Source organism: Saimiri boliviensis, chromosome 2, assembly GCF_048565385.1.
Source record: "Saimiri boliviensis isolate mSaiBol1 chromosome 2, mSaiBol1.pri, whole genome shotgun sequence".
NCBI lineage: Eukaryota > Metazoa > Chordata > Mammalia > Primates > Cebidae > Saimiri > Saimiri boliviensis.
Genome location: NC_133450.1, coordinates 215,049,053 through 215,076,130, shown reverse-complemented (window position 1 = coordinate 215,076,130; position 27,078 = coordinate 215,049,053). Strand labels below are relative to the sequence as shown.

At 40.7% G+C, this 27,078-nt stretch overlaps 1 protein-coding gene across 1 annotated transcript in view; it reads right to left on the bottom strand.

The window, feature by feature from the left end:
• Positions 1-27,078, bottom strand: part of MRRF (mitochondrial ribosome recycling factor) — a 67,454-nt gene that overhangs the window by 24,769 nt on the left and 15,607 nt on the right. The window contains exons 3-5 of the mRNA XM_003925160.4: positions 23,123-23,278; positions 18,417-18,535; positions 11,639-11,730 (exon numbers count right to left, since the gene is read on the bottom strand). Coding sequence (XP_003925209.1) covers positions 11,639-11,730; positions 18,417-18,535; positions 23,123-23,278 — 367 coding nt within the window. The remainder of the gene's footprint in view (positions 1-11,638; positions 11,731-18,416; positions 18,536-23,122; positions 23,279-27,078) is intronic.

The following is a 27,078-nucleotide window of genomic DNA, read 5'->3' as shown; positions in this document are numbered from 1 at the left end:
AAAGTCACTTAGGGAAAACAGCCTAGTCTAGGCATAAGGTCTATCATCTCCAACAACGCCCAGAGGAAAATGACGATGGCGACTACCTAATGACCTTGAAGCCTTAGGAAGCAGTTCAGTGGGCTGAGAGTGCTGAAGAGAGCCAAGGCTTCTTGCCTTTACCAGGAACATAAAGAAATTATCATACCAGAGAAAGGACTGGTCACTAGATTTTCTTTTTTTTTTTTTTGAGACGGAGTTTCACTCTTGTTACCCAGGCTAGAGTGCAATGGCGCGATCTCGGCTCACCGCAACCTCCGCCTCCTGGGTTCAAGCAATTCTCCTGCCTCAGCCTCCTGAGTAGCTGGGATTACAGGCACACGCCACCATGTCCAGCTAATTTTTTGTATTTTTAGTAGAGACAGGGTTTCACCATGTTGACCAGGATGGTCTCAATCTCTTGACCTCGTGATCAACCTGCCTCGGCCTCCCAAGGTGCTGGGATTACAGGCATGAGCCACCGCACCCGGCCGGTCACTAGATTTTCTTATTTGGGATGTACCTTACAGGAGGTCTTGTTCACACTTAACTCATATTCAAAGAACAAACCACGTGCTTATTAACAAGCAAACTGCAGTATGCCTGAGCAACTTAAACTCCAAGATACTTCCAACATAATGAATCAACTCCTCCCGTCTGTAAAAATGGAGGAAAAGATGGGGAAAAAAAAGGAACATGGGGCTTCAGGAAAGGCGTTAGAGAGGAAGAGAAGGAAGAAGGGCATTAAGGACTAAAAGAGAAATCAGCCAACAGAAATAAAACATTATTTATTGGTTTTACTCCCAAATAATCAGGAAAAGGATATTTCCAAGAACTCCTTAACCAGGAAGATTAGACAATAACAAATACTTGAAGAGATAAAGGAATTAAAAGTACCTTTGATATGCCAGGCCTCACACTATGAGCCTCACATGTCATACGCAATTACTCCTCAAAACCGTAGATACGATTTCCATTTTAAAGAAAAGGAGGCTGAAGCTTCAAAAAATTAGGCAACTTGTCCAAGTTCACCGTAGTAGGCATGAAGGTATGTTGCTCAGATCACTCTCCAGGAAGAACCTGCTCTGAGGGACACCAGAGGCCTGACAGCTTCCAGCCCCCACACCTTCGGATCCACTGTGACATTCATGCTGAGATCACATCAAGGCCACATCCACTGCGCTTCTCCCAGTCAATAACCATGCACAGAGAGGTCCCTTCGCTCAGGAATGCCCCATCAGCCTGGCTGCACTGCAGTGTGAGTCTCCTTCCCACAGCCCTCTTCCTTCCCTTTCTCCACCAGTATCACATTTACACTCTGTCTACTCCTGCTCCCTCTTCCCTTTATCTTTCACAGAGATCTCCTGCACATCTAATTCCATCCTGGCATCTGCTTCTCAGAGGACCCAGGCTGACCTACCCAAAGTGACAGAACAGGGATTTGAACCCCAAAGCCCATCAATCTCTGTCTAGCCATGGAGACAGATTAATCGATCAATAAATTATGTTGCTAAGTCCAGTAATCTCAGATCCTATCTTCTTTGACCCCATCACTCCCTCCCCTCTTTGAGAAACTTTCTTCACTTGGTTTCCAGGACCCTACACTTTTCTAATTCTCCTCCTACCTCAATGGCCACTTGTTCTCAGTCTCCTTTGCTGGTTCCTCTTCATCTCTCTGACCCCTAAACCTTGAAGTGAAGTGTCCATGGCTTAGTCCCCAAATCTCGTCTCTTCATTATCTACATTTACTCTCTAAAGTAATCTCATCTAATTTCATGACCTCCTTTACAAGTTCTTCATAGCCCACATCTGACCTCTGAACTTCAGGTCCATATATCCAACAGCCTACTTTACCTCTCCACTTAGATGTCCAGTAGCACCTGAAAATAAATACGGACAAAATCTTCTCTTCCGCCAGGCACAGTGGTTCATGCCTGTAATCCCAGCACTTCGGGAGGCTGAGGTGGGCAGATCACCTGAGGTCAGGAGTTCAGGACCAGCCTGGCCAACATGGTGAAACCCCAACTCTATTACAAATACAAAAAAAATTAGCCAAGGTGTGGTGGCAGGCGCCTGTAATCCCAGTTACTTGGGAAGCTGAGGCAAAAGAATCGCTTGAACCTGGGAGGTGGAGGTTGCATTGAACCGAGATTGCACCACTGCACCCCAGCCTGGGCAACAGAGAGAGAATACATCTACAAAAAAACAAAACAAAAAACTCTTCCCTCATACCCACCCATAGTCTGCCCTATCTCAGTCATGGCGACTCTACCTTTTTAGTTGCTTAAGCCAAAAACCTTGGACGCATCCTTGAGTCCTTTCTTTTTAAATCCATATCTAATCCATCAGCAAATCTAGGCAGCTTTTCCTTTAAAATTCATCTGAAATCTAGTAACTTCTCATCAACTCCAGCATTACAACAGTATACAGTTACAACAGTTATCCATGTCTCTTGTCTGTATTATCACAATAGCTCCCAACTGGTCCGTGGCTTTCAATCTTGCCTTTCTACAGTATAATTCTCAAAATAGGAGCCAGAATGAGCCTTTCAAAACCTAAGTTATATTCCTCCCCTGTTCAACACCTTTCAACAGTTTCTCATTTCATTTCAAGTAGAAGCCAAATTCCCTACAATGGTCTGTGAGTCCTTAAATGATTTGGCCTCCCCATTTCACTCTGACCTCATCTTCTTTTTATTTTCTTCCTTTATGTTTTTTATTTTCTTTCTTTCTTTCTTTTTTTATTTTTTTGAGATGGAGTTTCATTCTTTTTTTTTTTTTTTTTGAGACGGAGTTTTGCTCTTGTTACCCGGGCTGGAGTGCAATGGCACGATCTCGGCTCACCGCAACCTCCGCCTCCTGGGTTCAGGCAATTCTCCTGCCTCAGCCTCCTGAGTAGCTGGGATTACAGGCACGTGCCACCATGCCCAGCTAAATTTTTTGTATTTTTAGTAGAGGCGGGGTTTCACCATGTTGACTGGGATGGTCTCGATCTCTTGACCTCGTGATCCACCCACCTCGGCCTCCCAAAATGCTGGGATTACAGGCTTGAGCCACCGCGCCCGGCCGGAGTTTCACTCTTGTTACCCAGGCTGGAGTGCAATGGCGCGATCTCGGCTCACTGCAATCTTTGCTTCCTGGGTTCAAGCAATTCTCCTGCCTCAGCCTCCTGAGTAGCTGGGATTACAGGCACGTGCCACCATGCCCAGCTAATTTTTTCTATTTTTAGTAGAGACGGGGTTTCACCATGTTGACCAGGATGGTCTCGATCTCTTGACCTCGTGATCCACCCGCCTCGGCCTCCCAAAGGGCTGGGATTACAGGCTTGAGCCACCGTGCCCGGCCTCTTTTTATTTTCTTTATTTTCTCTCATTATGTTACCCAGGCAACATGTTATGTTGCAATCTCAGCTCACTGCAACCTCCGCCTCCCAAGTTCAAGAGATTCTCCTGCCTCAGGCTCCCCAGTAGCTAGGATTACAGGTGCACGCCACCACGTCCATCTAATTTTTGTATTTTTAGTAGAGATGGGTTTCACCATGTTGGACAGACTGGTCTCAAACTCTTGACCTCAAGTGATCTGCCTGCCTCAGCGTCCTAAAGTGCTGGGATTATAGACATGAGCCACCGTGCCTGGCACTCATCTTCTGTTTTTCTTTCCTGACTCACTCTGCTACAGCTACATGAGCCCTCTTGCTGTTCCTTGAACACCCCAGGTAGACTCCCACCTCAGGGCCTTTGCACTTTCTGCTTCCTCTGCCTCAGTGCTGGATACAGGCATGGTCTGTTCTTGCACACCCTCCAATTATCTGCTCAAGTATCACCTTCCTCTGAACACTTCATGAACATCTACTTAATACTGAATCATCCCCACCCCCAACCTCACAACATCCTTTACTTCCTTTTATTGCCTTATTTTTCTCTGTAGAGAGAGAAATATGACCATCTGACACACACAAACTATATGTGTGTGTTGTTAACCATCTCCCCTGTAGATGTTCCATTAAGGGCAAAGGCTTTGTCTGGCTTATTCACTACTTTATCATCAGTGTCTAACACTATGCTTGGCATATAATAGGTACTCAATAAATGTCTGTTGAGTAAATTTATGAATGTCCTAAAACTTTTACATTTCAGCATAAAAACTCTATATCCTCATAAAAGCAGACAAGTGGTTGTCTGTGACCAGAGAAAGAGGACTAAAGACTGACATGCAAAGGGGCAGAGGATAACTTTTTAGGGTGACTGACTGCTCTACATCTTGATTGGGGTAGTAGTTACAGGGACATATACATTTTTCAAAACCTGTCATCACAGATACTTGAAATGGATTCATTTTATTTATTCAAGTTACATCTTAATAAAATTGAATGAGAATAAACAAACACCCTATATCTGAGACTGCCTCTTGAACCAAAAAGTGGCAGATAAGTTCACTGTCGGATTAGGCATCCCGACTTGAGCTTTGTAAATTATGTTCCATATAATTTGGGTCACTATAGAATTAAATTTAGAAATGCCAATTGCTGTCCTTTGCTATAAACACAAAGAAGCAAACACAAAACAAAAGCAGAAAGTACCCTCAGAAGTCCATGGATGCAAGAACACAGACTTAAAAGTAAAACAGATCCAGGTTTGAATCCTGCTCAACTCTACCTTTACTAGCTGAATGAAGCCAAACAAGTTATCTAACAACTCAGGCTTACGTTGCTCACGTATAAAAAATAAAGAACGCAGCCAGGCGCGGTGGCTCATTTCTGTAATCCCAGCACTTTGGCGGGCTGGATCATGAGGTCAAGAGATCAAGACCATCCTGGCTAACAGAGTGAAACCCCGTCCGTACTATTTTTAGTAAAAAATTACCCAGGTGTGGTGCCACATGCCTGTAGTCCCAGCTACTCGAGAGTCTGAGGCAGGAGAATTGCCCGAACCTGGGAAGTGGAAGTTGCAGTGAGCCAATACTGTGCCACTACACTTCAGCCTAGGCAAAAGAGTGAGACACTTGTCTTAAAAAAAAAAAAAAAAAAAAAAAAAGGGAACAGAATGAGTTCATTAAGAGTACAGAGCCTAGAATACAGTATGCACTTGGTAAACACTGTCACTTTCCTTAATATTATTATTGCCATACAGTGAGCCAGGAGAGGCATTAAAATACCAATAGGGTTTCCGAAAAGAGCTGCATCGTTTGGGTCTAAGTATCAATGGAGGGGTCATTAGGGTGTGTTGCAGATGGTTTTCTGGCCCTGAGACGTCCATGTCTCTAAGAAGCACAATACTATGCAGTGATGTTACAAACAAGACTCAATCAAGGGCAGAAGCCATAGCATCCCCCACATTCCGCATTCACTTCTTTACCAATTACAGTCCCCAACCCACCACTACCCACTCCCAGCAGAACAGGAAGTAGGCCTTAGAAAATCATTGAGGCATGGTTAGTAAAAGACAAAAAATTTAAACTAAGATACGTGGCATTTAGGAACTGGTTAATGCTAAGTATAAAATGCCAACAGTACACAACATTTAGAAAAAGAGTAAGAAAGAATTCTCACAACAGAGAGCAATGACACACTGCTAAAGTTTTTGTTTTCTGTTCTGATGAAGTACAGAACATCATGTATATAATAATCCCATGTCATTACAAGAAAAATGAAGGAAACACCAGACATACGCTTGACTTTGCATTGGAAAAAATCTAGAAAATCAAGGTACTAAAAGTGGATCCCTAAGGAACAAAGGATGGAGGTGTTTTCTCTTCTTTTTGTTTTTGAGACAGTGTCTCATTCTGTAGCCCAAGACTGTAGTGCAGTGGCATGATCACTGCTCACTGCAACCTCCACCCCTCTGGCTCGAGGGATTCTCCCACCTCAGCCTCTGAGTAGCTGGGACTACTGGCACATGCCTCCACGCCTGGCTAATTAAAAAAAAAAAAAAAATTTTTTTTTTTTCTTGTAGAGACAAGATCTCACTATATTGCCCGGGCTGGTCTCAAAGTCCTGGGCTCAAGTGATCCTCCCACCTTAGCCTCAAAAAGTGCTGGGATTACAGGTGTGAGCCACCATGCTTGGCCTCATTTAAATATTTTATGTAATTTTATTTAAAATAAAACCACAGACACACTGATGAAAGAATAGGAAGACAATCAAGGAAAGATACAACCTTTGTGAGCAGTGAGTCAATCATATGTACTTTTGCCTCTTCGGAGAAGTCATAGTTTTCTTATAGCATTTATTTAAAGCCAGGCATGAACTCAGCAGTCTCAAACCAAAGCACCACTATTCTACTTAGTGTGGTTTTCCAACAGATGTTTGGTAAAACAATGAGTAAGAGAGTGTATTTTTATTTATGGGCATAACAATGACGTGAATAAGGTGGAGGCAGAAACCTGGCCTGAACAAAATGATCCCCTGATCAAAACTTTTCAGGGCCTCTGATTAAGGAGTGAAGGACTGATATTTCAGACAGATCTTCTATCAGGAGACAGGAACAGGAAGAAAGGCAGTGACAAAGATCCCAATTCTAATCCTGCTTCTGCCACTTACTAGCTATCTGATATTGGGCATCGACTTCTGTGTGCTTCAGGACTCTCATCAGTCAAATGAACCTAAAATAGTTTCTTCACCCCACAGTTCTGTAAGAATTTGGGGAGAAATTGTCAAGTGCTCAGCTCAGCAATTCCAGGCATTATACCTCTAGTTTAGGTAGTTGATAAATGGTACCCAAAATATAATGCCATAAACTGGAAAAACAGAAAAAACTATTTCAGTATATCTCCATTAACAGGAATGTTCCAAAATAACCCATCCAGTTGACTGACTTATCTAAATAAAAATTATTGCCAAAGAAGAAAACAAAAGCTATCCACATTGTCAGTGAGAAAATATATCATCCAGAGTCCCTGAGACTCAATGGTTATTTACCTGAGGAGACAGTCATGATAAGAAAACCTGCACACAGCCTCAGAGGCTGTAAAAAGAGGACTTGGTGATAAGGACCACTCAGGCTCCAAGCCTGATCTGTTACTGATTTAGGATTTATCTTCTACCTTCTTCCCCAAAAGATCAGAGGCAGATTATAGTTAAGAGTCACATACTCAGTAGACTCATTTAAATAAGTATGTAAGAATTATGTAATGTACATAAGGACTGTAATGAAGGTGAAGTAACAGGTGAGATCTGCTTCAACTAAAAATAAAATTTAGTGCTGGGTATCTAGAGCTAAGGCAAAAAAGCAAACCTACAGACTATCACTAGGCAGTGGAAGAATCGGGGTCAATCAGAGAAGGTAAATTTTCCTAGAACCAAACTCGAACTTTTAAAATCAGAAACTCATCTTAGGGGCTGGGCATGGTGGCTCACACCTGTAATCCCAGCACTTCGGGTAACTGAATCACTTGAGGTCAGGATCTCAAGACCAGTCTGGATAACATGGTGAAACCCCGTCTCTGCTAAAAATACAAAAATTAGCCAGGTGTGGTGGCGGGCACCTGTAATCCCAGCTACCAGGGAGGCTGAGGCAGGAGAACTGCTTGAACCCGGGAGGTGAAGGTTGTGGTGAGCCAGGATCACACCATTGCACTCCAGCCTGGGTGACCAAGTAAGACTCCACCTCAAAAAAAAAAGAAAAGAAAAAAGAAAACTGATCCTAGGAATTTATGCTTCCTATTCCCCCTACCCCTCAAAGTCCCAACCTAAGCTTTGATGCGTTATTTTCCTCCTCACAGCTTTGTCAATTACCAGCTGTGTGACCCAGAACCAATGCCTCACCACTCTGAATCTCATTGTCTCTATCCCTGGAAAGAAATGATACTCCTATTTGTGAAAGGGAATGATGGAACAGCATATTTGCTAGCATTAATTGTATGCCTACTAAGCATCAAAAGCTTCATGTATATTATCTCACTGAAATCTCCCAATAACCATATACCCACATATGGCAAGTCCTATAAATTATCACTTGACAGTTGAGTTATCTGAGATTGAGAAAGGCAGAGACAGGTGTCACTGTCACACAGCTAAAAAGCAGCAAGCACTGGAACTCAATTTCATGCTTATGTGACACCAAGGTAAAACTTAACCATTGTACTTTTCTGCTTTCCTGAATATGTAAGGCACCCAGCATTCCTGGCACATAGTAGATGCTCAACCTATTAGTTCCCTTCCTCCGTCCTTCCTTTTCTCCTAAAATTATATAATATGTAGAAAATTAAAAGTTTACTAAAGTAATATTATATCTTATGTTTATACAGTTTCAGGAAATCATATCACTTAATTTATTTTCTCTATTAATTTTATCACATCTCTGCTTATCATTATGCACTACTTCACCTATTTTACAAATAAGGAACTAAAAGGGAGCAAGCAGCTAGGACAATGTGCCCAGAGTCACATGGAAGTCACTGCTAAAACCAAATAAAAACCTTGATCCTCTTACTTATAAATCAACCTTTATCCTCTCACGTGACGCAGCCTCCATAATAAAGAACAGATCATTCATTTTTTTATCTGGAAAACTACCACAAGTTATAATTCAGTAAGGGGCCTCATGACCCCACCACCTTGTCAAAGGGAAGAAAGTATATAAAAAATGAGGTTTGCAGGAGCAGATGGTTTTGGTCCATCAACTTTCTCTTGGATTACACCCCTTAGCCAAAATAAAATAATGTAAAAAATAATGTAACAGATCACCATTATCTTTGGAAATTCGAGTTAAACTCACTGATCTTTCAAACCTACATACAATGCACCAACAGTGAGCATTTACTACTGCGGGGCTGCAGAAATGAATGTTATGTCAACCAGATCTTTGAAAGAAAAATGTGATATACGACTGGGTCACCCTAAGAAGAATCCAAATCAGCAGTGAACATTTGGTAGCACAAATTCATAGGCTCACAGAATTTTGGAGCTTCAGAAAGGACCTGGCAGTCCACTAAGAACAACCCCTTCATCAGGTATATCAGAAAACCAAGGCTTAGGGAGGTTAAGTGGCTGTCTAAGGTTTCACAAACAGGACAGCAAAAACTAGAAAATAAACCTGCTGACTACTATTACCTTTGTAAATCTTGCTTCTAATGTCCATGCATACATTTAGCACTTTCCAGAATTATTCATCTACTACACAGAAAATGCAGGTGAAAGGTAACTGAAAAATTCAGGCTTCAAATCCTGACTGCTATATTTACCAGTCATATGATCTGGGCAAGTGCCTTAATTTCTCTGAACTTCACATTTTTCATCCATAAATGTGGGTCCTAGCAACTTGCACAAGCTGGAGGCAATACAAACAAGAAGCGTGGCATACAGCCTGTGAGCTCCATGAGGTATACATCAGACCTATACATCCCTAGCACATACACATTCTCAGAAAATCCACCAAGCAAATCAATGAACTTGACAAACAAACAGATACTAGACTTGAACCCAGGTCTATTTGCTTCTTAAACAATAGGTTATATTCCTCCCAATTTACATGACTTCAAAGCAGAGTGTTAATTCAGCCTCACAGAGTCTTGAGAACACAATGGAACAAGACAGCTATTTTCTGGCCAGGAGGCAGGAAAGAGTTCAGTGTGGAAGGTTTCTGGACTCCCCATGTTGAGACTGATTCTTGTTGTTTGCATGGGTATGAGTATATCATGAGGCTTTGGAATCAACTAAACCTGGGTTTGAGCCCCAGCTTCAGCACAAGCTGTGTGGCTTCCGCACAAGCTATGTGGCCTCAAAGATATTACTTTACCTCTTTGAGCCTAAATTTCCATACCTAGGAAAAAACCTCCTTTACAGGGATTAAAGACAAATGAGGCAATATATGTAAAGGAATACAGGAAAATGTGTGGCACAAAAAGACACTCAACTAGTGTTCAATTCCATTTCCCTCTTAGTTATCTGGAAGCTTCATTCAGTAGGTCTTTGTTCAAATGTCACTTTCTTCCTGACCCTCCCTACCTACAACAAAAGCCCCAAATCTCCCTATCCCCTTACTTTGCTTGTTTTTCTTCATTGTCCTTACCATCACTTGACATTCCATTATGTATTTATTTTCTATTTACTGTGCCTATGCAACTCTCAGGGAGGCCTGAGGGAGAGAGACTTTTTGTTGTTTGTTTTGTTTACTGCTATATTCCAACAACTAAAAAAGTATCTGGCATGTCGTTAGTGCTTAATAAATATTTGCTGAAAGACTGAATGAGTTAATTCAACACTTATTTGGGCCCTGCTAGATGTGAGGCGCTGTGGAGGAACAGGGATTTCGATCCTTTGATATGGAATCTGAGAAGATGTGTCTCACCTGGACCTACTGCAGGTGCCTCCTGACTCTCCTCCTTGTGTCCACTTTGTCCCCCTACAGTCCATTTGTTAAACCAGCAGCCAGAGAGACCCTCACATAGTCAGCATCAGATCAGGTCATTACCCTTCCTAAATCCCTCCACTGACTTCCCATCACAATGAGAATAAAGCCCAAATGCTCACCATGACTTATAAAGCCTAAACCCTCAGCCTCGACTGACTAGTCCAACCTCCTCTCCTACCACCCTCTCCCTGCATTTCACGCATACTGGCTTTTTTCTTTCTCAAAAAGGCCAAGGTCTTGTATTTTCTCTCCTTTTTTAAATTTAAAAATAAACATTTTTTTAAATTCACTTAAAACTTTAAGTTCTATATATTTATATAATTAATAATATTCTGTTCTCAAGCCTAAAGTTCTTCAATTATTATCCAAATAATTCTTTTTTTTTTTTTTTTTTTTTTTTGAGATGGAGTTTCGCTCTTGTTACCCAGGCTGGAGTGCAATGGCACGATCTTGGCTCACCACAACCTCCGCCTCCCGGGTTCAAGCAATTCTCCTGCCTCAGCCTCCCAAGAAGCTGGGACTACAGGCACGCGCCACCATGCCCAGCTAATTTTTGTATTTTTTTTTTAGTAGAGACGGAGTTTCACCATGTTGACCAGGATGGTCTCGATCTCTTGACCTCGTGATCCACCCGTCTCGGCCTCCCAAAGTGCTGGGATTATAGGCATGAGCCACTGTGCCCGGCCCCAAATAATTCTTTTACGTTAGCCTTTACATAGCAAGCAAGGGCTAATGTAAAAAACAGCTCTTTAAAGAATCTAAGTTAGAGACTACCAGTGTCAAGGTCTTTTCAGACTTGGGGCCTTTGTGCTTACTGTTCACTTGCCCAAAATGCTCTCCCCCAGGCTGGTTCCTCATCATTTAGCTCTAAAAATGTTACCTGCATAACGTGTCTTCCCAGGCTAAAGGTGCCCCTGCCACCATCATCCTCACCAAGTCAGTCTCTATTGGATCCCACTGCCTTTTCTTTTCTCATAGCATTTCATTGTTTGGAATGACTTTATTTATTTGTCCTACCTTCCCAACAAGAATGTAAACTATGTAAGGACAACAAATTCTCAAGCTTACTGTTGCAAATCTCCTATCTAGTACATAACATGAACTCAGTAAGTATTTCTGAATCAGTAACGTGATCTCAAAAGATGTCTGCCAGGGTGAAAGGTGCAGGTAAGGTATATAAATGGCCTAACAGTATAGTAGGGCGTTTGTTGGTTTACTTCCAAGGACAACCACCCCATTTCATCAAAGTATGTGAATTTCAGCCAAACTTACTGGGGAATGGGTACCCGAATTAGTGTCCCTTCCACTTCTGGGTTCAGATTCATTCCACTTTCTCTTATAGCCTTGATAGCTGCAGCTGTACACTGAAAACCAGATCAAAAGGTAAACAGAATTAGTAAATAATTATTACCAGATGCAAGCCCTCTGTCAATAACTGGCAACCCATCTTGGCAGAACATGGAAACATTTAGTTCTGTTACCAGTAAGATCAGGAAGTTACATTGGTGTAGAGTGCTTTGATCAAGCTGAATAGCAAACTATGTCCACTCCTGGTACCAGTGTACTGCAGGAGGAAAAAAAGAAAGAAGAAAAAATAAAAAGAAAACAGCTCTGCTTCTTTGAAAAGATTTCAATGGTTTGAGGCAACCCAGATCAAAACCACAATAAATCCTCAAGGGAGGAGGGCTGGTCTCTGCTAAGATTGGTGTAAAGACAGATGAAAGATTTCATACGTAAAAAAAATCCAGTTGACATTTTACACTCAAAATATACCAGTGCCGATTTGGAATGAGTAAGTAAATTTAACTCATTCACATCTGCACTCACACCAAACTCACGCATATTTTGGAATGAGCCATGAATCTCTGCTGTTACATGCTCCCGCAAAGGTGGTGTGGTATACTAGTTTAAAGCATGGGCTTGGGGTCAGAAAGATCTCAGTTCAAATTCCATCTCTGGTAACTATGTGACCCTGGGCACATGCCTGACCTCTCTGAGCCTATACTTCATCATCTGAGACCATGTGGCACCTAAACCTCAGAGAGGTAGTGAAGTAACACGAGCGATGCATCTTGCTTTGTTCCTGGCACACAGTAACACTCAGGCAAGGGCAGTCATATAAGCATTATATACATTACATACATTTATGATATAAAGGTAAGAATACATAAAACCCCAAACAAGGTGGAGTTGATGTCCTCATGTAGCTTGATGTACCGCTGTCCTGTCTAACATCCTTCAGGGGCTTCTTGGACGGTTTGGTTACTAACGTTCCAGTTGGCAAACTGGTACACTCATTTCTCAAAGTGCCTCACCTCACACTCAAGCAACATTATAGCTACACCTGGTATGCAATCCTAAAGAATAACAAGAAAGCAGTGTGGAATCGAGATCCTTTCATTGGCATGACAATGTGGAATTCACAAAAACAAAGCCTGACATTTTCAAAATAATTTTTGATTTGACTAGAGCCAATCCACAGCACTTGGATTCACAGGCCAAATCCTACACTTGAGCTCCTCCTAGACTTTCTAATTCAAATGAATGGGGGTTGATTCACACTATTTTACTTTTTTAGGTTCTCTGCCTATAAAACTCATTCATTTCATTTTTAAATAACCTTCTTGATACAGCTACATGAGGTGTTACTATAAGGTCACAAAGACAAACCAGAACTTCCACATACAGATGAAGAATCCTCTTGGGAGGCTGTATACAGATTCTAACACTGTGGCCACTTCCTAAAATAGTACATTCTTAAAATAGTACCTCTGGCCACAGATTACCAGACCTCGAAGGGATCTCTGACATAACCAAGTCTCTTCATCACGTGAACAGGAACTTGTAGAATAGGGTCCCATCCCCAAGAGTAGGCTGGTCTTCCCTGACAGCCCAAGAGAGATGGTTTGAGGACCCCTACCCACCATACTTCCAGTTACTGGCAGAGTTAGGAGGAGACTGAATGGAGATTCAATCCAATGATACTGTTCTGCCTTTATTTTTTTTTTCCAGATTCCCAACTCAACACATTCAGTAATGATAACATTAAGGATTTGATTTCTCTCTCTTTTTTTTTTGAGACGGAGTTTCACTCTTGTTACCCAGGCTGGAGTGCAATGGCACGATCTCGGCTCACCGCAACCTCTGCCTCCCGGATTCAAGCAATTCTCCTGCCTCAGCCTCCTGAGTAGCTGGGATTACAGGCACACGCCACCATGCCCAGCTGATTTTTTGTATTTTTAGTAGAGATGGGGTTTCACCATGTTGACCAGGATGGTCTCGATCTCTTGACCTCGTGATCCACCCGCCTCGGCCTCCCGAAGTGCTGGGATTACAGACTTGAGCCACCATGCCCGGCGCTTTTTTTTTTTTTTTTTTTTTTTTTTTTGAGACAGGATCTCACTCTGACACTCAGGCTGGAGTACAGTGGCATAATCATGGCTCACTGCAGCTTTGACCTCCTGGGCTCAGGTGATCCTCCCACCTCAGCCTCCCAAGTAGCTGCAGGAGGAAAAATATATTGCAGGAGGAAAAACAGAAGAGCTGGGACTATAGGTGTGCACCACCACACCTCGCTAATTTTCATATTTTTTTTTACAGAGATAGGATCTCATCCTGTTGCCCAAGCTGGTCTCAAACTTCTGGGCTCAAGCAATCCAACCACCTCAGCCTCCCAAAGTGCTGGGATTATAGGCATGAGCAACCACGCCTGGCCTGATATTTTTCTTAAATAGCCAAAAATAATTTGGAATTACGTTTGCTGTATAAAGGTTATGATCAAGGTAATAAAAGAGCTGAATAAAACAATGAAATTAATTTTTCTTTGCAAAAGAAATGCCATCTTCCTTAATGAAACACAGATTATAAAGTTAACAATAAAGAGAGAATCTTTACTATGAAGGAGTAGTCCAATCTCAAGTCTTTCAACCCCCTTCTATAGCTTCTCACGAATGACTGATAATCACTACTGTAACACCCCATCACTACTACCTCCCTTTCACAAGCTGACCAAAGTGTCTCCATAAAACTTCCCCTATTGGCACTAGAGCACTGATTACTGACACCAAGCTGGGCAGGAACTACTCAATATTTACATCTTCCCAGTGCAAGTTGTGTCAGGTACCTGGTAAGTGCTCAGTAAAAGCTTGTTGATTGAATATACCAGTGATCTGGTTCAGATCTATTGGAAAAACTCATCTCCTTTACCTCATATATATAGTGGCTCAAAATCTTTAATTTTTCTGCATCTTTTCATATGCAGAAAAATCATGAATCAAGTTTCATTTTGCAAAGAAACCTACTGAAAGAGGCAGCTCTTCTAGGATATTCTAGATATATTTTCCTTTGACATGATAGGACTCAGAACCTCAGGGAATTAGTCATTTTCCCACATGACATCTGAAAAACTACTCATGGTTCAGACTAAAGAGGTATATAATCCTATAGACTTTCCATCTCTTATGCTTTATCCCTTTGCAGAGAGGATGCTCAACAGTATCCCAGGGCAAACAGGTTGCTCTCAAATGACGACGTAACTAACTGGCTGTGGCTGCTTGGAGCAGTGTGTTAAGGAAGATCACAAATCCCATCTGGGGTCAGGCAGAGAAGAGTGATGTGATCAATTAGCAGTGTCTGCTTTTGTTATTCTAAGCTAATCAGTGCTAAATAAAAAAAAAAAATGATAAGACTTTTGTAGACAGGTGAACAAGTCCTTGAGAATTTGGATTAAAGTCAACTCTGCTAGTTCCATATCAATTATTGGCCTTCCATTTTCTTCATATCCCAGTAAGTCCTTGGAATGTAAGGTCTATGAAAGTAGATACATAGTCTGTCTTAATAATCAGTGAATTCCCAGCACCTCAAATAGAAATTAATCACTTGTAAGGACTCAAAAAATATGTGCTGAATTAATGAATGAATGATGAAAGGAGCACAGGCCTTTTCATGCCAAACAGAGATATGTTCAAATCCTAGCTCTGTCACAACAGTGTGAACCTGGTGGAGATATTTTACTTCTTTGAGCCTCAGTTTCCTCATCTACAAAATGAAATAAATAATGCCTAATTTTACCGAGTACCTGTGTTGATCATATGAAACAAAACAAGAGAGACTGGCGACAAAGGAGACAATCAATACAACATTCATTTTCTTCCTTCCATAAAAGCAATAATGGTGACTGCAGAGTTGTGGTTTTTTTCATTGTTGTTTTTTTTTTTTTATTCATTTGCCTTATTTTGTTCAAATCATGCTGTGGTTTTTAGTCCCTTCCTTTCTTTCTCATCATTAACTCTAGCTGCAGGCAAGTTTATGGAAGGCAGCAACTATGTGTATCATTTATCAAGCAGGACACATGTTAAACAAATGCAACACAGTTTTCTGTCTTCAATGCATTCAGAAAGATTACGCATGTAAATCTGCATCGTGTCACTACAGCATGCCATGGAAATGCTCAGGTTTGGAAAGAAAGCCAACTGTATGTGAAACAGAAAGAAATTAGGTAAACACAGAGAGGATTAGCTCAGCATTTGAAACTATGAACCTAGGTACTCTATGGTCAGCTTCTAAGCTGGAGGAAGGAAATATTTAGTTAGAGCTATTTGTTTAATATATACAACAGATGAGATAAAGGAATTCAAAAGACAATGTAACTCACACTTCCTCATTCTGTCCCTATAAATGAACCTCTCTACCGAGATACTTGTAGGGATTTTTTCAAAACCCATGGAATTTCAACTTGAACAAACGGCAGAGATGTCTGGGTTGAAAAATGAAGATATACTCCAACTTCCTAAGAAAAAATTAAGCTGTTAATATCTCCTCCTGCTTCATAAGATGCTCCGGTGGCCAATCAGGTGCTTCTTCTGTGAATGCCATTTGCTATTTAATAACAGAAGTGGCTGGCTCTGAAAAGCAATCTGCCTGATGAGGTCTTCAAGCTGTGTAATTAGGAGGCTATTCCCTAAATTGGCCTGCAGTGCCTATGGGATTAGATGAACAAGGCAGAGGGGCCTCAGTGGTTCAGAGGGGGCCAGAAAGAGAAAGAGTTGACAGTTCCCTTTTCATCCATTTCTCTGTTCCTCAGTAACACCAGGAATGAGTGCCTCCCTTTTATTAACCTAATAACCAGTATTCGCCCATTCAAGGAAAATTTACTGAATGCTTCCATGTGCCAGGCACTGTGTTTGGTGCTGGACACAACGAGCAAATTAGACATTCCTACATTCCAAGCTGACACTCTAGTAAAAATGAGATGAAAAATAAATTCATAAACCAATGTATATTAGTAATAAGTGCAAGAAAGAGAAATAATTGTGCTGTATAGGAGAACTTAGTGTGGAGGAATAATTTAGATTGGAGAGATCAGGAAAGCCTTCCCTACAAAAGTGACATTTAAGCTATGATTCAAAATGTAAGTAGGAATTAGCCATGCAAGAGTGTTCCAAGCAATAGGAACAGGATACACAAAGGCTCTAAGGATGCAAAGGGTTTGGCGTGTTTGAGGAAATGGAAGACCAGTGTGGCTAAACATTGTACAAGGATGACAGTGGCACAAGACTGGCAAAACTGAAAAGACAGACAGAGGCCAGATCAAGCAAAGCCATATAGGCCACAGTAAGGAGGATTTTGGACTATTAAAGATTGCTGGGAGCCACCAATAATGTAAATCATGGGAATGAAAAATGACATAATCCTTTACATACATAGGTATCTTATTTATTTAAGATACAAGGTCTTGCTCTATCACCCAGAATGCAGTGCAGTGGTGTGATCATAGCTCACTGCAGCCTCAAACTCCTGGACTCAAGCCATCTCCCCACCGCAGCCTCCTGATTAGCTAGGACTACAAGTGTGTGCCATCACACCTTGCTAATTTTTTATTTTTGAAATTTCGTAGCGTCAGGGTCTCACTATGTTGCCCAGGCTGGTCCTGAACTCCTGGCTTCAAGGAATCCTCTAACCTTAGCCTCCCAAAGTGTTTGGATTACAGGCATGAGCCACCACGCCTGGCACAATATATATTTTTCAGAAACTCATTCTGGTTGTAGCATGGAGAATGGGGTAAGGGAGTGGTAACATCACCCCACAGATGTGTGCCTGGCCCATTAGCTATCAGAGCTCTTTGATTTGAAACAGTGTGTTCACAGCAAGGTCTTTTTCCCTTTCTCCTATCTCTAGCCTAGTTTGTCAAATCCAACAGGTCCAATGTTGGTCTATGACTTTGGAATACAACTACTGAAATAAACAGTAAGAACAGGTGGATTCCTTCACCTCCTGTTAGCAGATGAGGAAATGGAGGCCCAGAGAGTGAAGCAACTTGCCCAAGGTCAAACAGCCAGTTGGTGGCAGAGATGGGACCCAATTCCAGGTACTCTAGGACTCCTAATCCAGGCCAATTCCTAGTGGACCAGTAAGAAAAATCCCAATTACCTTCCTCAACTACACTTAAAATCATAAAGCTTCAATGATGCAATGACCTAATATAAAAAAGCACCGTGCTTCATGCAATATTCTGCAATGGCCAGTCTAGTATAAAAGGACTTCCTGGAGGGTCTGCTCCAAATACTAACGCAGAGGTCACAAACTGGTGGCCCTCAGGCCATATCTGGCTCATTAAAATATGGTTTTATTTGCCTCATAGTCTTAAAAAAGGTAAATTAGTCATCAACATTTAAAGAATAAATATCTCACATAAATATCTGTGTTACTAGCTTCTGGAAATAAAAATCATAGTATCAGGTAACACTGATTACCAAGCCTACATTCGCCAGAGCCTTTCCACACTGGCCAAACACCAATCACTGCATCTTCAGTATTGTTTTTTTAGATGGGGCCTGTTTGGATATTTAAACGACTTATCTAGCCTCTATAGCATTTAACGGAAAAGGAATTTGGAAAAGTAAAGACAGCTTTTCCTTACTCTTAAATTCTCTTTATTATGTCTTCTCTCTTGTTTCACTCTAGGCTGAAGAGAACACTTCCTTCTGATACGACCCAGTTTCTTCCATCCCAAAAGAGACCATGGAGAGGGATTTTAGCAAGGCCACCTTACCTCTGGAAAGCTGGCCATATTCACCAAAATCAACTGTGGTGACTTCATGGAGATCTGGCTAATCTGGTTTAAAGCAAGCTTCCCTTCAGCAGTTACCACAGCAATCTGGTCAAGGGATCCTAAAGGAAAAATAATAGAATTTTAGAATTCCAAAGAATCTTAGTAGCCCCACATCTAAGTACCTATCTAATTCAGATTCAGGTTGGATGCAGTGGCTCATGCCTGTTATCCCAGAGCTTTGGAAGACGAAAGTGGAAGGAATACTTGAGGCCAGTAGTTTGAGACCAACCTGGGCAAAATAGCAAGACCACATCTCTACAAAAACATTTTTTTAATTTGCAGGCATGGTGGCATATGCCTGGAAACCTAGCTACTTAGCAGTGAGGCTGAGGTGGGAGGATTGCTTGAACCCAGGAGGTGGAGCTGTATTGTACCACTGCACTCCATCCTGGGCAACAGAGTGAGATCCTGTCTCAAAATAATAGTAATAATTCAGATTCAACAAACATTTAGGGATTCTTATCAATGTGACAAGAGTATACAAGGGGCTTTCACAGGAACAGCAGTATCACGTGATAGAAAAAGCTTGAAATGGTGACAGAACTAGGTTGAAATTCCTCACTAGCAACTAGGGTGGCCAACCATCCTGGTTTGCCTGGAGCTGAAGAATTTTCTGTGACATGACTTTTAGAACTAAAACTAGAAACAGCTGATCAGTCTCACAAGCAACTCTGACATTTCCTTGTTATGAAACCTGGGGTTACTTATCTTTTCTGTGCCTTGGTTTCTAACTCAGTCAAAAAATAACTACCTTAGAGGATTAGAGTAGGACTGTAGCTAAAGGAGTCTAACTAAATACAAATAACGAGTATACAATAAACAGCCAAAAATATGCATTAAAGTGATACCTCTTATTATCCCTTTTAGTCCTTACAACTACCCTGTAACAACTGCATTATTACCTCTATTTTACAGATGAGAAAATAAGAGCTGAGAAGAATAAACATGCCAAGATCATAGGGGTAACAAAAGGCAAAACAAGAGTCAAGACCGAAACTCAGGTGTGCTTAATTCTGATTTCCAGCAAGGCTCTTTCCCTTACAAATGGAATTCAAATCCGGGTGTGCATCAGAATCACCAGGGAGCTTTTAAAATTAGATTCCTGGACCCCACCCCAGAGAGATCCTGATTCTGCAGAGGCTTCAGAGCCTGTGATTTGGGGGAGCCTGTAATTTTTTTTTTTACGTTTAGCACATGAGTCTGACACAGCCAGATTGGGAACCATTTGCTTATACGACCCTTCATTTTGGTACTTAGATACCCTTTAGAAACAAGCCCATTAAACAAAACACAACAACAACAAAAAACTATTAACATTTTCCTATTATCCTGGATATAATCTTTATCTGCATCTAGATTCTGGAAAACCCTGGGAAAAATTTTCAAAAATGCAAGAAAGCAAGCAATAAAGCTACAGATACAGATGGAAAAGAGGCATTATTCAAACTCCCTTATTTCCTATGCAAATGAGAACTAGAAGAAAAACCTTACCATTCACAGTAGGAACCACTTAAGGATAGCTGATTCTGAGACACAAAGAGAAAGGGGGGAAATGGAGTCTTTTAAACAAACTGGAGTTTTCCTAGCAATATGTTGTTAGAATAATGCAGTACCATACCATGGCCCAAAGATCTGATTTGAGGTGCTCAACCAGATTCAATGCCATCATAAGACAGAAGGTTGCTGACACTAGTGGCTTCAACCTGGAAAAGTCCAGGAGGTATAATGGCAAAAGTCTTCGTTATTCTGAAGACCTGCATTCAAATATCAACTCTGCCACTTTCTGATTGTGTGATCGTGGGTAGATCCCTTCCACCTTCTTGGCCTCTCTTTACTGATTTCTAAATGGGACACGAAAATTGTACTTTTATCTCATAGTGTTTTTATGAAGATTAAATGACAGAGTGTAGGAAAAGCACTTAAACTGTGTCCCAATAAATGTTGACTATTATTATTTCTAGACATTCTCTGTTTTAATTTCTCTAATATACTCTGTTCTGTCTTGCTTCAGGACCCTTGCATATAATTTTCCTTCACCTGAGAATACTCTTCTCTGTTCAGCTAAATCCTGCTCATTTCTTAATAGTCCGATACAGTGGCATCTAATCTCAGTAATCTTGTCTGACCTACTAGGCTGGATTACAATTCCCTTTTATAAGCCCCCAGCATCTGAGCATATTTCCATAATAATGATGATTGCCTATATTTACTGAACACTTCTTATAAGCATGATATCATGATAAATGCTTTTTTTTTTTTTTTTTTCTGAGACGGAGTTTCGCTCTTGTTACCCAGGCTGGAGTGCAATGGCGCGATCTCGGCTCACCGCAACCTCCGCCTCCTGGGCTCAGGCAATTCTCCTGCCTCAGCCTCCTAAGTAGCTGGGATTACAGGCATGCGCCACCATGCCCAGCTAGTTTTTTGTATTTTTAGTAGAGACGGGATTTCGCCATGTTGACCAGGATGGTCTCGATCTCTCGACCTCGTTATCCACCCGCCTCGGCCTCCCAAAGTGCTGGGATTACAGGCTTGAGCCACCGCGCCCGATAAATGCTTTCTATAATGTATTTGCTGTCAATACCATAATAACTCTATGAGATAGTTATTATTATTTCTACCTTACCGACAAGGAAACCGAGGAATACAGAGTAACTTGCCCAAGATCACAACGGCTCTTAATGGAGCCTGAATTCAAACCCAGGTCTGACCAACTCCAAAGTCATTTAGTCTTCACCACTCAGCTTTGCTGTATGGCTTTACACATACTGGTTTACTTGTTTGACCCTTCACATTAGGATCTAGGCTACTGGAAGGTGGGGACAATATCTTTTCTCTCTGTATCCACAGCACATATTGAAGTAATCAGCACAGAAAAAGTGCTCAATAATGCTTTGATAGTAAAAGAATGTAAGTATGGATAACGGAAGGGAAGAGGACAACAACGAATAAACAAACCTGTATCTAAACAACTGTTGAAAGGTGTCAGTGATCTGGGAGATAGAAATTGCCGTGAGAGACAGCAAAATATAAGGGGAAAAGCACCTGTTGGTTCAGATAGTAATGAAAGATAAAATGGAAGAATCTGGCAAGAGACTAGCTAAGTTTAGTCTGTTTCAACCCGTCTCTTCATGGCCCCAAGTTCTACATAGAACGTTATACAAACATAATCCTGAAGAGAAAGGAAAGAGGAAATACCAACAGGAGGCCTTTTGAAAATGGATCTTAATTCAGTCTTCCTGATTTGCCATAAGATCCTTTGCCACAGAAGTCCCAACACAGGCATTTCAGAATGCAGTTGTGGTGCTTACCATTCCTAAATCCGTATCGACATAATGCATCAAATCCTTTTCCCTCAATCTGTCCCCAGCGAGAATCTCCCTCAGCCTCATTCCTGCCCCTCATTTTCTCAGAGGTTAACATTTAACAAATTACACTCCCAACCTCTTTCCAGGCCCATCATCTTTTTAAGTTCAACAAGAGTGGAGCTTGCTGGCTAATTTTAAGTATCACATTTCTCCCTGAGCTCCTCTCAAACTGCTCTCTGGTTTCGGCTGCAGAATGTTAACAGGCCAGAAAGCACAAGGGAGACAGAGCACTTTATCAGTTTCATACCTAAAATAATAAGCAAGTTTAAAATAAACAGTTGAGCGAGATTGAATGGCACGCTCTACTGTCAGCAAAGGCAGAAATGCCCCAGTCCAAAGGTTGACAAATGACGGGAACAGTCTTCTAGTTTCACACTGGATCTCATCTCTGAACTCGGTATGTTTTTGATAGTGTTTGTAAGGAGCTGTGTATTTTTCACTTGGTTTTCTTAAGAGCAAGTTCGTGAAATATTTCTAGTTTCTTATGAACTACCCTAATCAAGATGTGAGTAGGAGCAGCCCAAGCTCCCACAGATACCTTCAGAGGGGGGTCTCAGGTTTAACTTTAGGACGATGACAATTTGCAAAAGGCTAATTTAACAGCAATTGGATTTTTCCTGCCTGCTTACACCATCAGCTGACAACTCGCTTCTCCATCACATCTGCAAACAGTTCGCCTAGACAGTTCTGACATCTCCCACTTAGAAAAGCCACTTTCAGGAAGTTATTAACCCAAACGGAATCTTCCTGGTCAAGCTCAGGGGTACAGAAATGCCTCACTTGGGCAGGTCTGTATCCATTTGGTTCCCAGTAAGGGATAAAAACTACCAGATAGGACAAATTGGAAAAATCAAACCAAAGATGTCAGTTACTATGAGATTAAATGCCTGGATGTGTTTATAGTACATTCATAATAAAAGCCTCATTTTTTTGAGAGTATAATTCCATGATAGCAAAGACAAAACCTATTTTTGTTCACTACTATGCACTAGCACAATGCCTAGTTCCATAGTAGACAAAAATTTGCTACATAGATAAATATAGTGTTAATTATACACCAGGCACTGTGCTAGAACCATAATATATATGTTACCTCATTTATTTTAATTCCCATCCCAAAGCTGTAAGTTAAGAATCAAACAAGAAAATGGAGGCCCAGGAAAGTAAAGTAACTGCCCATCACCAGTCAGTAAGTGGCAAAGCTGGGACTAAAACTCAACTCTGCCAAGGCCATGCTCTTTTTATTACATCCCTCCCCAGAACATTGGTTCAGTCACTAACCTGGTGAGGTCCTTATATTGAGAGTCTTATTGAAATTATCCTTGAGTGCTTCTATCACAGACTTCATGTCTTCATTCACCTCTTCCAAGTTGATTATATCCTCAACCAAGGCAGTGTTAATATTCACTCTGGTTTGGGATTGTCCTTTCCCTTTGGCTAAAAAGTGAACATTCAGTGAATAAAAAAACAGCAGCATAGACAGAGCCAATAAGCAAATGGTGAAAAAGTACCTACTATGCACAAGGAAAAATGTAAAGTGTTAGAAAACTATAAAACATTATCACGGCACTAAGAGCCTGTATTAACTGAATATCAACTGGATTTCCAGTACTGTGCTAAACACCTTCTCAGGTATTAGTGAGGGAACAGGCTTTATAATCAGACACCCCAGGGTAAAAGTCTAGCTATAATGCATAATAACTTTATGAGTATCAAGTTTCCTACCTGTAAAAGAATAATAACATCTATGTTGCAAGGTTGTTACAAGGATACAAATTAAGTCATTCAAACACCTAAAAGAATACTACCCACATGGCAGGGAATCCGTAACTAAATTAATTCCTTACTTTTCAGAAAAGTAAACAGAAGATGAGAAAGGTAAAGCTACTTGCCTAATGTCACAGGTCAGGAAATGGAAAAGTCAAGATCTGGTTCCAGATCTGCCTAATTTTAAACCCATAAACTTTCCACTAGCCCATCTCCACAAAATCTAATTAGAGAGACAGAAAATACATTAATTCATTAAAAAATGAATACCAAAACAAGGATATGCATGTAATATCTGATGGCTGGTACAGACAAAAGGAACAACAGTAGTTTACAGACATTAAACACTACCAATGGTAGAGACAGTGGCTTTTATTTTAGAAAATCAATAGCATTGGGAGCTGAATAATACAATTTGATTTTATGTCTAAATCATCCTAGTGATTTTTCATATACATTCTATAATACGTGTATACATAATTTCTGTGAGTGATGCAAATATTCTTGCCTTTCTTTCATAGGGGATGGGGAAAGAGAGAAAGAATGAAACTTTAATACTTATACCGTTTATTCATTAAACAGTCAACATTTAGTGAGATTCATTCAATAAATTTTGCTGAACATCTACGGTGAGCTCAATCCTGTACTATTCGTGTAACGTATTATAATTTGCAGTGCAATTTTAAGTACATTCCCCTCTTTGCTATCCAAGATAGCTCTCCAAGGTAGGAAGAATAGCAATTACTATTGTCCCTATTGTACAGATGAGAAATCTGAAGCACAAGTCATTTAAATGTTTCGTCCAAAATAACCAACCGGTAAGCAATAGAGTGTTTTTTTCAAAACATTTATTTGCCCAAGTTACCACTATGCTTTGAAACCAATGGCTTAGGTTTTCTTCATAACTGATAAAGATGTGGATCTTCAGACTGAAAAACACAAGTTTCAAATAGGACAATACAAGTAAATCCATCCTACACACCTTGTGAACACAGAAAACAAAGGACAAAGAGATCTTTATAAAAGCCCAAGAGAAAAGACAAATTATCCACGAAGGATTAAAACTTAGAATACGTTCCAAGAGCAACAACAGAAGCCAGAAACAATGGAAATAATATCCTGAACTTTAAACTTTTAAAACCAAATATGCACATTAAAAATGTAAAGATATTGGCTGGGCACGGTGGCTCACGCTTATAATCCCAGCACTTTGGGAGGCCGAAGCGGGTGGTCACGAGGTCAAGAGATTGAGACCATCCTGGTCAACATGGTGAAAACCCGTCTCTACTAAAAATACAAAAAATTAGCTGGACGTGGTGGCGGGTGCCTGTAATCCCAGCTACTCAGGAGGCTGAGGCAGGAGAATTGCCTGAACCCCGGAGGCAGAGGTTGCGGTGAGCCGAGATCGTGCCATTGCACTCCAGCCTGGGTAACAAGAGCGAAACTCCATCTCAAAAATAAAATAAAATAAAATAAAGATATGCCTGTCAATATTAGAATGAATAGTAGTATTTATGAATGAAATACTATGCAACCGTGAGAAAGAATGAACTACACCCAAAAATTTGAGTCTCACAAACATGATGTTCAACACAGAGGCCAGACACAAGAATATAAAACTGTACAGTACGAAGGCCAGATATGAAAATATAAATGGAATAGTTAAAAACCAGACAAAACTAATTCATGCTACTAGAAGTCAGAATAATACTTAATTGCAAAGGGTTGAGGTAGTACTTACTAGAAAGAAGCACAAAGGGGACTTTTGATATGCTAGGAATGTTCTGTTTTTTGATCTGGGTACTGGTAGAGTACAATAAATATAAATGAATCAAAATGAACAGTTAAAAGTTAGAGATTCTCAGTAAGATTTTTTTTTTTTTTTTTTTTTTTTTTGTGAGACGGAGTTTTGCTCTTGTTACCCAGGCTGGAGTGCAATGGCGTGATCTCGGCTCACCGCAACCTCCGTCTCCTGGGCTCAGGCAATTCTCCTGCCTCAGCCTCCTAAGTAGCTGGGATTACAGGCATGCGCCACCACGCCCAGCTAGTTTTTTTTGTATTTTTAGTAGAGACGGGGTTTCACTATGTTGACCAGGATGGTCTCGATCTCTCGACCTCGTGATCCACCCGCCTCGGCCTCCCAAAGTGCTGGGATTACAGGCTTGAGCCACCACGCCCGGCTCAGTAAGATTTTAAAAAATCTAGTTGAATATAACATAAGAGTTTTTAAAAATTATATAAGATTGCAGAAAGCTTGATGTATAGAGATGGAAAAATTATAAACCTGGCAAACATTAATCAAAAGAAGGCTGGTTTAGCTACATTATCATCAAACAAAAAGATTTTAAGACAAAATTCACTATTAGAAATCATGAAGACAACTTCAAAATGATAATAGAAACAATTTATCAGAAAGATACATAGCAACTCTAAGCTTAAATATATCAATAAGATAGCCTCAAAATTAACAGAATTAAAGGAAGAAAGTGGCTCATGCTTGTAATCCCAGCACTTTGTAGGGGCTGAGGTGGGTGGACTGCTTGAGCCCAGCAGTTCAAGACCAGTCTGGAAAACATTACAAAACCCACTCCCTACAAAAAATGCAAAAATACACAGCCATGGCAGCGTGTGCCTGTAGTCCCAGCTATTCAGTAGGCTGAGGTCGGGGAATCAACTGAGCCTAGAAGATTGAGGTTGCAGTGGGTTGTGATTGCACCGCTGCACTCCAGCCTGGGAAAAACCCTGTCTCCAAAAAAAAAAAAAAAAAAAAAAAAAAGAGAGAAACTGATCAGTCTACAAGCATACTAGTAGAGTTTAATATACCTTCCTTGAAAACTGATAAGTGAGCAAATTAAAAAGTAAAACAGAAAAAAAGAAAAGTTGATCAACAAAATAAATTTGATCAAATAGAATACACCCAGCAATAAGAGAATACACATTATTCTCAAGCACATTTGGACTTTCTATGAAACAACCATGTTTCACACACAAATCAAATCTCAACAAAGATCAAAGAATCTGTATCATTTAGAACATGTTCTCTGAACAGAGTAGAATTAAGCTAACTTCAAAACAACCATGTTTGAAAAACTTTAAACACTTCTTAATAATATAGGACTTATGAACTATAGAGAAATGCATAATGAAAATTTTTAAACATTGAGAAATGACCGTAATAAAAATACTGAATATCAAAAACTCAAGTCAGGCACAGGGGCTCACACCTGTGATCCCAGCAGTCTGGGAGGCCAAAGTGAGAGGATCACTTCAGCCCAGAAGTTCCAGTGAGCTATGAATGTGCCACTGCACTCCAGCCTACGCAACAAACCAAGACCTTGTCTCTAAAATAAATAAATAAATAAATAACCTTATAGTAAGCATTTAAAGTTGTGCGGTTTTTTTCTTTTTGTTTGTTTGTTTGTTTTGAGATAGAGTTTCACTCTGTTGCCCAGGCTAGAGTACAGTGGTGC